Source organism: Macaca fascicularis, chromosome 2, assembly GCF_037993035.2.
Source record: "Macaca fascicularis isolate 582-1 chromosome 2, T2T-MFA8v1.1".
In the NCBI taxonomy this organism is placed as follows: domain Eukaryota; kingdom Metazoa; phylum Chordata; class Mammalia; order Primates; family Cercopithecidae; genus Macaca; species Macaca fascicularis.
Genome location: NC_088376.1, coordinates 134,015,800 through 134,030,000, shown reverse-complemented (window position 1 = coordinate 134,030,000; position 14,201 = coordinate 134,015,800). Strand labels below are relative to the sequence as shown.

The following is a 14,201-nucleotide window of genomic DNA, read 5'->3' as shown; positions in this document are numbered from 1 at the left end:
TACAATTGCAACTGCCTGACCCTGCAAACCCCATTTATGCAGCCAAGTTCCAAAATGCTTTTGAGTGCTTGATGACTCACAGTGGCTTCTTCCTCTGGCTGGTTCAGTGTAGGCAAGAGGTTAGCCGACTAGGGGAAATTAAAACAATGTTGTACATTATATTGTTACCAGCCATCGAAAAGCCTATTTTGTATGCAAGACAGCAATGCCGAGATATATGGAGAGCCCTAGGCTAAGTACAGAAGATAATTACATTTGGAATTTTACTGAGTTAAGTCATTTACAGCTTCAAATAGTTGCAGAGAAAAATCAGCCAAAACACACTTAAACTTTTTGTTGTGACTTTTCAGGATAGAAAGGATTTTTTAAAATTAGTTATCATCTTATATGACAAATTACATTTTTTAGTAGGATTTTTCTCAAAAGTTATTTTTGTTAGCCAGTTAATATTTTTCCATTCAAACTCTGGATATAAACTTATTAGAACAGTAAGATATTTACACAGGAAAAGGGCACATCATAAAATCTCAACATTTTAAAATAAGTCTTTGGAAACATTTTTACATTGACATGTTTATTGAGAAGAAAAAAACAGTAGTAGATGTAACCCACCCCCACAGTTCTTTTATGATTAAGACACAGCCCTTGACAAACTGGATTCAAAAGAATAAACTGGAAGATCTGGCCTGTAATCACAGCCCTTCGGGAGGCCAAGGAAGGCGGATCACAAGGTCAGGATTTCAAGACCAGCCTGGCCAATATGGTGAAACGCTGTCTCTACTAAAAATAGAAAAATTAGCCAGGTGTGGTGGCGGGCACCTGTAATCCCATCTACTGGGGAGGCTGAGGCAAAAGAATTGCTTGAACCTGGGAGGCGGAGGTTGCAGTGAGCCAAGATTGTGCCACTGCACTCCAGCCTGGGCGACAGAGCGAGATTCCGTCTCAAAAAAAAAAAAGAATAAACTACCTTTCTACCTGAATTTGTACGTATTGGTGGTGGTATTTATAAAGTGATAGAAGCACCTGCATTTATTTATTTGATAACATTAAATTCTTAATGATGGGCTAAAATAAATCGTTGGCTAGAATTGTCACGGTTTGTCAGGTAGCCGTTCTAGACTACAGATTAGAGTGTTCGGCCATTGTTAATTACTCAAGAAGTGAGCATTTATTTTATGAATTATTCTTCGCTCTCCACAAAAAGAGGTTAGGAGAAGGAAAAGATTTAGACCATCATCAATAAATTAAGTGTTTATCTCCTGGCAGCTTTCATGTTGTTTTTTGGTGGGTGGGGCCTAGAAGTAGTACAAACATATAAGGATTCTTTGATTATTTATAGATTGCATTTATTTCTAGATTTCCTTTTATCCTTCAGCTATAAATCAAACTGAAGGCAGGTTTTTCAACTTGTGATAGATATCAAAGATGATCTGGCCAGAAGTTAGTATAATGTGGTCGTTCCTCATAATGTTTTTTTGGGGAGTTTGCTGTAATGGAGGAAGGGACAACAGGCTAATTCTGACGTGTTCTGTTTCTGCAAAGCTTGAGGAATTATCAGAGTGATGACATAGATCTCGTTGAGAGCAGGGGTTAGCAACCCACAGACCTCAGGCCAAATCTCACAAGCTAGGGAATGTTTTTATTTTTAAATGGTTGAGGGAAAAATCTGAAGAAGAACATTATTTCATGACTGGTAAAAAGTCTAGGAATTCCAATTTCAGTGTTCATACATAAAATTATATGAGAACACAGCCATACCCATGCCCATTCATTTACTTATTACCTATTGCTGCTTTTCTCTACAGTAGGGAGAGTCAAGTAATTGAAACTGAATCTACATGGCCTGCAAAGCTGAAATATTTATGATCTGGCTCTTACAGAAGTTTGCCAGGCACCCCTGGTCAAGAGGATCAGAAAAACAATTTGTATTACAGTATTAGCAGCTTGTCCCCTTAGGTTCTGGCTGCCTAAAGCTCTGTTCACCCCCTTTTATCTCTTCCTTCTTAGCCAGGGTGTATAAAACCAGTCTAGTCTCCTACATGGGTCAGTTTTCCCTACTAGCGTCTTCAGAAGGCAAGTGCCTGCCAGTTTTGGAGATCATGGAAAGCTGGACAAGGGATATTCATTCATTCTTTCATCCACTCATCCATTCATCCACCCACCCATTCATTCATCCATCCACTTACCCATTTAGCAAGCATTACTTCGAACCTTTCAGATAGCAGGAATCTTGCTGGAGCTACTGCAAAGTACAGTGATTAAAACAGATAAAGCTGCCCTCCAAGTTCTTACAGTCTAGAAGGAAGAATAGACTACAAAATAATTTGCTAGTGAGACTGTCCATTCATTGGGCAGTGCTAGTTGACATTAACAGGTTCTTGAGAACACCAGAAATCTATTCAAAAGAGAGTTTCAATGCTAGAAAGGGGCCAAGCCAAAGCAGATTATATCCATTAGTTACCATTCGATCAGATGAAATAGATAAGAAAATGTTAGCAATTTTTAGTATTTAAAGAACCCTTCCCCTGAGACACAGTTAAGAGAAGCCTTAATCAAGGATTCGATTGAGTCTTTGAGTTGCAGACCTACCACATATGGGGGCATTTGGGACATAGTACAGTTAAATACTCAAAGGAATCTATTCTTGATAGGCTTCCTCTTTCTCTGCAGTTCAGCATTGCTAGCCTTGTGCTGTTCCATTTGCCACTTAATGTACCAGTGTCTAGAAACATACTTTTTAACTTACTTGACTACCAGTCATGGTGCCCATAGAACCTGAGTTATTGGGGCAATCAGGTCCCTCCAGCAGCAGGAATACTTCAAAGAGGTGTACTTGTCCTCAAACAGCCTATTTCTGTTTTCTGTTGGCATCGTCCCTCCCTTGTTCTCTCAGCCACAGACTGGCGCGTCACCTCCTTTAGAGGGGATGACCTGCACATGACTGACCCAAGGCCTACTTCATATTTCTTAAAGCATTTATCAGTCTGGGAAAAACTTGAACCTCCAAGTATCTCTCAAAGTGTGTTATAAAATTATCATTGATTAACTTGAATTTGAAAAACATTTGTACCACTTAGCACTACAGGAAAGAGCCGTTAAGTTTTCATCAGTTCCCGAAGGGCGGTGATCACTGTATTAGAGGAGGAGGAGAAATCACCCCTGCCACTCAGACTCACAAGACCTCTCTCTGCAGCACGGTACTGAAGTGTTCACACGTGGTCAAGATAGACCACACATGTACCCCATCGTAAAAACAAACCCCGTATGCTCAGATCGAATCTTACCATATACATTGACAGAGGTTCAGGATGTCTAACCTAGAGGGTCGTCATGAAAGGATTCCACAGGAGAATTCAGAGGGCACAGTAGCTGTAGAAGTAACCAAAGCTGGTGAAGGTCACTTAAGCGCTATGTACCTAGACAGCCTCCTTGAATTTAAACCCCAGAAACCTTTTCTCTTACCCGAAATGGAAGGCCCTTGTGTCTTTGAACTGTCAGACAAATCTCCCTAAAGAAAAAAGATACAATTTTTCCAAAATAACTACTGTGAGCCATAGGGGATAGTGGCTAGAGATGTTCCCCTCCATAGAGCTATCTGTACAATACTACACTTGAATTAAACTGAAAGGCCTTCAAGGCTGTACTGGTGAGATTTCAGGCAACTGGGCAGAAATAAAGACAATGGGTTATGGAGACTGATTTAGACTATCTAATCAGCACAGTGCGTGAGAGCTGTCCTGTCCCTGTGTATTTAAAATATGGCTTGATGCCGTGCAGGCACGGTGGCTCACGCCTGTAATCCCAGCACTTTGGAAGGCTGAGGCAGGTGGATCACCTGAGGTCGGGAGTTCGAGACCAGCCTGACCAACATGGAGAAACCCCATCTCTATTAAAAATACAGAATTAACCGGGCACAGTGGCACATGCCTGTAATCCCAGCTACTTGGGAGTCTGAGGCAGGAGAATTGCTTGGACCTGGGAGGTGGAGGTTGCAGTGACCTGAGATCGCGCCATTGCACTCCAGCCTGGGCAATAAGAGCGAAACTCCGTCCCAAAAAAAAAAAAAAAAAAAAAAAATCATAAAATAAAATATGACTTGATTTACGAAACCAAAGTTTAAATAGAAATATCAATTACAAAAGGCAAGGTACATCTATATTTGTTAAATTTTTGTTGAAAGATATAAAAATATATGGTGAATGTTTTCTTAGCAGTAGAAAGAATGTTTATGTATAAGAGCTTGTTAACAGAGTAGGGTTAGTTAATTCCATTCTCTTGTTGCAACCTTCTACTGGTCTCATTTAGAGAAGAGTGAAGAAGACATCTCAGTGGGTCTTCTGAGCCTTTTCAAACATTTCTTACTGCATTTCATTATTCCAAAGACAGTTATAATTTTTAAACATTTTACCAAAGGACCCCAGCTATTACCTGGGGTCTAAAACTGTAAACCCGGAGAAGTGTGTGAGGTCCTTATACTATACACATAGACACCTAACAGTGAGACAGACACCAATAAAAATCATTTTTTTCAATGACATACATGCCTTTTTGAAGTCAGGGAATGCAGTAAGATTTCATCTGTTCCTTTTTGACGGATTCTTCTGGAATGATGTACAGACAAGGAGATGAGTTAGAAATGGAGTGGAGAAAATTCTCATAATCAGTATACATAGTCTTACATAGGTTGTGAAATGTGCAGTCTTCCCTCTACCCCCATCACGACAGAGGGACAGAGACACAGAAGTACAAAGTTTTTAAGGATAAGAACTCCCTACTGAGAAATGCCATGGCCAGGATTATAAGGAAACACTTGAAGCTTCTGCAATATTGGGCACCCACTGTCCACCGGCCATGGGCCTAGGGATGTAGATTCATATGAATCCAGATTACTTGGGTCCTCTTAGGTGGGACATTCATGTGAACTCTTCTAGCCTCTAAGCTAAAGATGAGGTGTCACAGAAAGTTGCAGTGGTGGCTGGATTGTAATTCCGTTTGGGGGAATGGGGAAACCATCCGATTTCAGAGACAGAAAAAAAAAATCTGACAGAATTGACTTCACTTAGGAAGCTGAGACAGTGGTGGTACAGATACATATTTCTGACCACATACAGTGGTTTTAATTTGTTCTATGATCATGTGACATTGCTGAATTGCTATATGTTTTCTCTGATGGATGAAGATGTCCTGATGTTTTCATCGTGTGTCATGGGAGCAGGTTCAGGACAGGCTTCCTACAACCCCTCAGCCTCTAGGCCCTTTAAAATGAATATTGAAAGCAGGCAAGGGAAAAAGGAATCAACCAAACCAAGATTGATCTGCCTGGCAGGAGATGGGGTGGAGGTGTGTGTGCCTTTTATTCTTCCATTCAGTCACTACTTATCAAGCACCTATTATATAGAGAGCACCGGATGCAGATAAGTAAGGTGGCGTGGCCTCTTCCTGTAATACACAACCTAGTAGGGTAAAACCAGGATGCCTTTAACTTCCCTGCCAGGCAGAGTTTCTAAAAGCAAGGGGTGAGGGATTGGGGAAGGTGACAGTGGGGAAAGGGTTGTTGGCAAGGACATTCCAGGCCAAGGGAGCCATGAAAGATGTTGCCTAGGTTGTAGGATAAGGAAGAAAGGATAGTGGAAGAATATATTGCTCTTAAAATTCATCTGTCTGTTTAACACAAAACAGGGTAACCAACTGTCCCAGTTTACTTTCTTGGACTGAAGGGATTCCTGAGAGTTGGGATTTTCAGTTTCAAAACTGGAAAAGTCCTGGGCAAGCTGGGAGGAGTTGGTCACCCTACTCCACTAGCAGTGGGAGAGAACTATGGAATGCCCCCTCTTCTGCTTGTAATTATTTCATCTGGTTTGGAAACCATTTGACTGGCCAGCTATTGAGCTCCTGCTGTGTGCCAGGGCACTGTCGGAGGTGCCTTCTGTCCCCAATTTCTTGGAGTCCCCACAGTCCCTCTGTGGGTAGACACCACCCTATTTCCTTGATTCTAAAAGTCACTTTTTTTTTTTTTTTTTTTTTTTGAGACGGAGTCTTGCTGTGTCTCCCAGGCTGGAGTATAGTGGCAGGATCTCAGCTCACTGCAACCTCCACCTCCTGGGTTCAAGCAATTCTCCTGACTTGGCCTCCCAAGTAGCTGGGACAGCAGGCATGTGCCACCATGCCCTGCTTGTTTTTGTATTTTTAGTAGAGACAGGTTTCATCATGTTGGCCAGGATGATCTCAAACTCCTGAGCTCAAGGGATCCACCTGCCTCGGCCTCCCAAAGGGCTGGGATTACAGGCCAGGGTGTCCAGCCAGGAGTCACTTTTTAAAAGAAAAAATACAACATTTGGAAATTAATGTATGTCTTACATTTAATGAGTGTGTTTAATGTAGTGTTTCTTTTTGTTCTTTGAGAAGGTATTACTAAATCCATGGTTATTTTAACTATCGCTGGCTTCTTAAGAGTCAAAGAAATAGTTTTCAGGGATCCCTCCAGATAGGGAAACTGAGGTTTAGGAGGTCTGATTAACTTGTTTAAAGCCAATGGCGAATAAGGGCAGAGCCTAGGAGGTTAACCCAGTCTTTGTAGCCTGTGCTCCTTTTATCGTAGGATCCTGCCTTATGCTTCCACCGAGAGGATCATTGTGGCCCAGTTGGCCTCTATGAAGGAACTGGTTTTAAAACCTGGCTTTGGGGGCCCTGCCCCTCTGCCTCGTGGAGCTCTGTTGTGGGCAATCCATGGTAGCAAAGCAAGGCTGGCGTCTGGTGATGCTGGGATCACTCCAACATCTCCCAAATCATCTACACCAGGAATTGTAAGCTCTAAGAAAATGTCAGCAGGGAGAAAAGTGCACAAGTTTCAGTAGCAGAGGGAGACATTAATCCTAACACAAATCAATTACTGTACGAACTTTACATGTGATTACTGTACCATTAGTGGTGCTATTTGTAATCACACCAGCCTCCTAGACTTTAGCAAATTTATTATCTGTAATGTATCCCCCTTTGGCCCTGTCTAACCCTATTCGAGGCAATACTCAGGACAGTTCCTATACCAGCGGCCTCACAGAGCCTCCTGATACTCCCTGCACAAGCCCTGAGCATATCGGGGAAAGAGAGGTCCTAACAGCATGGTAGTTCCGTATTGCGACTGCTTTGTAACCGGAGCCGAGAAAAAGAAGAGAGAGAGTCTCTGGGTTTCTCACTTCCATGTCCTTCTGTGAAAACCACGACACTTATTTTTCATAATTTAAAATCCTGCCTTACTCTGGGAGCATTAGAATTCCTAGACTATGACTGAGTATTAGTGTGCGTCTGCTTTAAATGTCAAGAGAGTCTTTAATAATCACATGTAAGGAATGTTAAGATGGTGACAGAGTACAATAAAAGTAGGGAAATTCTTCGATTGGGGTGAAATGAGCCATATATTGCCCACCACCTGAATGTTGTAGTTGGTGTGAAAGAAATCATTTAAAAGTTTTTCACTGGTACTAAGTTCTGAAGCCATAGTTGGACAAGGTGGGTCAGAAATAACTGGTAAATGCTCAGTTTGGTAGAGTAATTTGAGTTCTGCTCCTTCTTGTCACTGCTTTTTCTCCCCCTTGTTTTTCTTCTTTTCATCCTATGTACTTTAGAGACCTTTAGAGATCCAGTGTTACTGGATATGCTCTGCCCAAATCGGGTTAATCTCTTTGGATCATCATTGTATACAAAACTCCTGAGGAAACGTATACAGCCACTGTTGAAGGCCTTCTCAATCCATGGCAGAGAGTAGTGTCTCCCATTTAACTTCATTATACTTGGACACTTGGGGTCCTTATTTAAAAATACCTACTTCCAGGTCTCACCGTTGGAGTGTTGGCTCCAGCATGTTTAGGTGGAGACCCCAGTCGGTTAACTTGGAGATCATCATTGTGTGGGATAATCTGAACTCATCCATTCATTTAGGTGCCTCTTAAAACTCCATGTGCCCCCCTTCCATGGAGATTCTTTGAAAAGACACTTACTTTTCATAATTTAAAATCCCGTCTAACTCTGGGAGCAGTAGTTCAGCATGAGAGCAGGGAGGTAGGTAGACGATGACGTATGATTTGAGTTATTGTCCCAGGTGATTCTTAGAATCACACTAGTGTGGGAAACTCAGACTAAGCATCATATAACTGGGACCCTAGTCTTATTTCTGCCCTTTCCCAGTTCTCTGACCTCAGATATGTTTACCTTGAAAACCTCAGTTTCCCCAGTTACAAAACAGAATAGGACTAAGGGACTTAAAATAGCCACAGTAGGCTTACCTCTGTTAAATCAAAGGAGTGTCTTGGCCCTTTCTTCTCATCTGTCCTCAAGAAGTCTAGCATTTTTACACATACAAAGCCCTTCATTTATTTCAGCAGAGTTTTGTTTCTCACGAGTAAGAACTGCCAAATTGGCCTTAAAATGATTAGTCCTCCTGACAACATAGAAAATGGTGATGTTAAATGAACCCCAAACCATGTTCCCTTTTCTCTGTTAAAATAATGAGTTTAATCTTAGTTTGTATCTTTCAGGATGTTGAATGGAACTCCTAGCCTTTGGCAGTTATCAGTGGCTCGGGTGCAATACACAAATTCTGATCTTTCACAGCCCAGACTATCTCAAACCTAATTTGAGGCCATGGCTAATAGAAGAGCAGATGACCTATTTCAGCCAAAGGGTAGAAAAATATTTGCCCAAGATGAGGGAAAGCTACAGTAAGAACCTGAGACAAATTGATAAGAAGTGGGTTTCATCTTTCCTTCGCTTTCTGTTCCATTCTTTAAACGATCAAAATTATTTCTCTTCCCAGTTAGCCCAGCTGCAAACTCCATTGAACCCCTGTTAAGCAGATCGAGATTTCAAACATAGCCAGGACAAGTCTAGATACACTGGATGGATTTCACTTTTCTTTTTAAAAAAAATTAGGAAATCGTTGAGCATTCATGAAGCACTCGTCATTTTGCTAAGCTTGTTATGTGCAAGAACTCTTCTGATCTTCAGAACACCCCTTCAGAGTTCAGAGATGATCATTCCATATTTAGAAGGAGAAACTAGGTAATTAAAAAGATTACATAATGTGTTGAGTCACTGAGCCAGGATTTGAACACAGCACAGCGTGATTGTTTTGTCCACATCCTTAACCGTTTTCACCCTGTTGTAGTTCTACCGAACGGCTGAACAAACGCAATAGATTAAAATGACCCCTGCACAAACAGCTCCCTCTAATGTTTAGGCCATTGTCGTTCCCTTTATGCTAGATACTCATTCCGTACCCACTGGGGAAGTTTTTTAGAGAGTAATTCTCTTCTGATATTTCAACACAAATTTTCTTTTTAATTTGTCAACCAAATTTTAATGGGCCTTTGGATTGAATGTCTCAACCTCCTTTTCTTTGCTTTTCATGGAATTCATGGTTTAAGAGGAAATGCTGGAATATACTTGCTAATGTTAAATGTTTGTATCCTCATATTTTAATAATGAAAGGATGCCGTGAAAATTGATGGGGATGGTGAGCCCGTGGGATGATGGCATAAAAACTAATAAAGAATGTAAAAGCTTTTGGAAGGAGCAGTTAGTATTACAAATGCAAGACAGACATTGTAGACAGGATGTGGTTTCAATAGGTGTGAATGTTTAGCCTTTTTGCCTAAAAAAAAAGAAAAACTGAATTTGGCGGGTTTCTGTAATTGTTAAAACAGTTTGTGTTAGAGCTATAATTGATTTAAAAATCTTAAACTCATTCAAGAATATGATACTACACATTAGTTTGCACTAACCGAACAAAACCAAAAAGTTAGATTTTTGCCTTTTTATGTAACCTTGTCCATCTTTTAAAAAAGCAGAACTAGGGTGGTACAATTGAGGTTCCTGGATAACTCTCAGAATTGGTGATGAATTCTAAGCAGTGTGCTCATGGAAAAATATGAAAATGTTTCCGATGGCAGTTACCTCCAGGGTTTATGAAAGTGGCCGTGTATACAAATTCTAGGTATGTGTTTGCAATGTAGTGTTGCTACCTTTGGCTGACCAGTAAAAGATCAGCTTGGTAGACCTTTGGACAGAAATATGGAGGAGATGTTTCCTTTAAATGCTCGGGATTTGGATTTTCCTTGTACCACGCTTAGTCTTTATAATTGCTACATCAACACTGTTTACCCCCAAATTAAGTCACAGTTAATATTCAGCAGACTTCAGTAAATATCACCTCCTACCCTTTAATTTGTATTGTTCAGCATGACAGACTACTTCTTGTTTTTAAGAAAAATACAGTTGATTTCTGCCCTTTGATAACTTTAAAATAAAACATTTCTTAAAAAGTCTGAATATTTGACATCAAAAAGCTTAGGATACTTACATTAAAAAAATTAATAATAATGGCAGAAAAATAGCATTCCCAACATTTTAATTGTTCTAAGCCTCTTTGGAAAACTAAATTCCTTTAGCATTATGTGTTCAGAGAATCTTTTAGTTTGGCTGTTCAATAACTTACTAAAGAACAGAGGAGGAATAACATCAAGTGGCTCCTAATATGGTATCATTTTCATTTCCTGTTTGTTGAAAGATAAATGCTAACACTGTACGGCCTTTTTTTTTTTTTCTTTCTTTCTTTCTCTCTTAATTTATTCCTCCCTGAACCACAAGGGAATAAAAAGAAAAAAAAAAAATCAAATGTGATATGGCTTGAGACTGAGTCATCCAGTAGGGATAAGCTGAAAGCTTTTTCCTTTCTCCCTTTTGTGCTCTTTCCCTTTTCCCTGTCTTTCCACAATCCCCAACCCCCGTCCCCCTTCTTCCTTAGAAAATAACTGTATTTAAATAGATAAGATGTATTTGTTTTTTTATTTGGGAATAATTTTAGACTTTAAAAAACTGTTGATTTTTAAAGGATTTAAGGTTAATTATGTGACAGAACTAATGAGTCCCTCCTTAATTCTAAGGCATTATTTTGGACAAATGATCTCCCAAAGTATTGAAATTAAACTGTATTCTCTCCTTCTCCTCTCTCTCTCTCTCTCATATTAATCTCTTCTCCATTTTCCCTAAATGCCACAGCTGTTCTCTTAACTATCCCTTTATCTTTAGGGGATATATTTCCCACTTCTTTTACAGAAGTAATCGTTATGTGTCCCCTATGCCCAAATGTCTTGAACTATTGAAAATATCGAGTTAAAGCAGTCCAAGCAAAGCATAAAGGATGTAGCTTCCAATAAGCCGTATTTCAGTGCCTACTGTGTATATCCAATTAGAAACTTGTGTGACTTCAGAAGATCGTTTTTTATGGAATAAGGACACTTAAATTATTAAGATGAGACTAGCACATAGCAGGTACTCAAATCTTGAGTAAATGAATGAGCAAGCTTATTCTATGCTCATTTGAAAATGGGAACCTGTCATCCCTTGGAGCCTGCTCCTGGCCTGCTAATATCACTTGCCAGCACTGTCTTAATCTATGCCTACCTGTTAAGAAAGATGAAGCTAATTTTGCATAAATGTATCCATCTGTCTAGGAGTTTTTCCACAACCACAACAGATGAATTTATGGGTTTTAGCTACCTAGCTCATTTTCCCTTGGCTTTTCTCAGGAATAAGGTTGGTTAATAGGCATGATTCACATTTGTCTTTTAGCTGTCTGTGTTCCATGGGACTGCGTGGTGCCAGCAGGTCTAGAACTTCCCAGTTAAAGTCTAATGCATCTAGTGTTGAGAAATCGCACACCAGCACCTCCGGTTACTTAGAGTTTGGCAGTGGTCATGTAGCTTTCAGAAACAAGCAATGAAAATGATTTTATCACGTGCTATGGTGCCATAGCGTAATTTGTAATATGTATCATTTTTGGTGTTAAAAGAGTCATGCATCTTTATTCAGAGAAATAACAAAGCATTTTCTTCCCACCAGCTTGCGAAAGACAAAGAGCGCCTGCAAGCCATGATGACCCACCTGCATGTGAAGTCTACAGAACCCAAAGCCGCCCCTCAGCCCGTAAGTACTGATCCCCACCAAGGGGGAAAAAAAAAAAAAAAAAAAAAAAAAACGTGCAGTATTCCTTTTCTACTTCCCGACCCCAAACATAGGAAGGAGGGACCAGCCTACTTTGGTAGAGCTTTGAGTTTTGAAGGCCTTAGATTCATGTGACTGCTTCTGGTTACCCTTTATGATGAAGGTCGTATGCTAGGCATTTGGGGAGATACAGGATGATTCAGACATGGTCCTTGCCCATAAGACCCAAGCACCCAGCTCTTCTTTAAGGGCAGAATGATTGGTGCCCAGGCAAGGTACTGAAATACATTATGAGAGCTCCTTGGAAAAAGAAAATCTTTCTGAATGGTAGGAACACAGAGAAGACAGCTAAACCATGACAGCAAAGGAAAGGGTATTTCAGCTCAGGTAAGCTGAGAGACAGTGGTGTTTAGGAAAAAGAGCAGGGACTAGTCCAGTCTAACTCTAACATAGAGGAAAGACATAGGAGACCTACTGTTGGAATAGTCAGAGGCTAAATTATGGAGAGGCTCTAGTGGTTACTAAGGAGTTTGAAATGAAAATTATTCCTTCACAGTTAGGAGACCAAACACAGTACACTGAAATTACATTTAATTTGTAAGAATCTCCTCTTTCTTGCCTTGTTCCCTTTTACTGGACCTTGAAGGGTGTCATCCCAGCACAGGCTGTTAATATCGAAGCAGAAGGATCGTGTTTGAACCTAAAATTTTGTCTTGGACCTCCTTCCTTGTAATAAATCGATCTCTTTAATGGTCGTATTTCTCTTACATTTCTAAAATTCTCCTGGTAGCTTTAACTGATTATTCAAAATGGAGACAGTGCTTTGCTTCTTGATTTTAAGATTTGTAAAATTTAAAGGTACACTGCCTTTATTTGATTTTGCTTGGAGTCACTGTGTGAAAATTAATTGAGCGTTGACAATCTATAGTTAGTACCAGCAATTTTAATCAATATGCAATGATGCAGCGTAATGGCAAAGTATTGGTTTATCTGTTTTGACTGATTTTTTTCTATAAATAAAGCAAACATACACCCATATATGTATGATTTATGGTGATAGAAATAAAACGGAGTCAGACTATTAACCCAGCAAATATGGTAGCCTGCCAAGATGCAGTTGGCAGGCAAAATTAATGTCTGAAACAGAACACATTACTGAGATATAGGACATAAAATCATTAAACACTTCGTGCATCCATTTTTACTAGGAAGGAGTCCTTAGTTTCCGTGTATTTTACAGTAAATGGCTGTAGGACTGGATGTGTAGGCTACCAAAAAGAAAGGAAAAAAAGAACCAACTCATTCAGTGTTGTGGCATCAGTAGTCAACTGTGCTGTTTCTAACAGCCCCTCCTTCTAAGGAGGATATTGGAAAGATCTTGAACCCAGCTAAGCAAATTGGTGAGCCTCTGAGACGACTTGGCTGAAGTTATCTCGAAGAAGTGTAGCTGACTGCACAGGGCATTCACTGCCTTGGAACTTTCTGAAAGTCTTAAGATGGCTTTAATGAAATGGTTTTCCCAGATTGAAGGGTTCGAGTCTTTGCACCTAGCAACAAGAATGAGATTATCTCTATCTTCTTCCACGGATCAAAAACAGTGATAGGATAATGGTTGGATCCGGCACTGTAGGCGTGGATCTTGGGGCTCCTTGGGAAGAGGAAGGTTACAATTAAAGGAACTACAAAACCCCGTAGGGCGCTTGGCGAGTGACTGGGCTGGGTGTTGGCAGAGAGCACCATGTATGGAAGCCCCCGTGGGCCACAAAAGGACCACTGGATTCTTCATGTAGGACCAGTGTTAAGCAGCCGGTAAACAGGGAAGAGCATGGTGGGGAAGAGCATGGGGGGGAAGTGAACAGGGATGGAAGGTTTGTCTTGATTAGTATTAAAAAAAATGTTTTACATTCTAGAAAATTATAACTTTGAAGGGGACCTCCTACTAAATTTATTTTTAACTGCTCTATTGAAAATTCTCTACCACTAGTCAACATTATCTCTTAGTAGCTCAGCACAGTATTTCTTTATTAAAAGAAATAGGCACGAATATTTTTGACTGAAAAATTAATAGCTTTTGAATTCATACACAGCAGGTTTTCTTTTGCAAAGAAGTCCAATATCGCTGCACAGCACTTCTATAACCATTTATTTAGAGTCCAAGTCAAACCTTTGACAGCTAGAGCAGCGCTACAAGCCAATATAAAGAA

The 14,201-nt window shown here is 40.2% G+C and overlaps 1 protein-coding gene across 50 annotated transcripts in view; it reads left to right on the top strand.

Annotated features, from left to right (window-relative positions):
• FOXP1 (forkhead box P1) overlaps nt 1-14,201 on the top strand; it is a 632,383-nt gene that overhangs the window by 587,667 nt on the left and 30,515 nt on the right. For all 50 annotated transcript variants that reach the window (XR_012431355.1, XR_012431353.1, XR_012431354.1 and 47 more), the window contains one exon: nt 11,896-11,979. Coding sequence is in view for 46 of the 50 variants with exons in the window: in XM_065539493.1 (XP_065395565.1) it covers nt 11,896-11,979 (84 nt within the window). In the remaining 4 variants the exon portion in view is untranslated. The remainder of the gene's footprint in view (nt 1-11,895; nt 11,980-14,201) is intronic.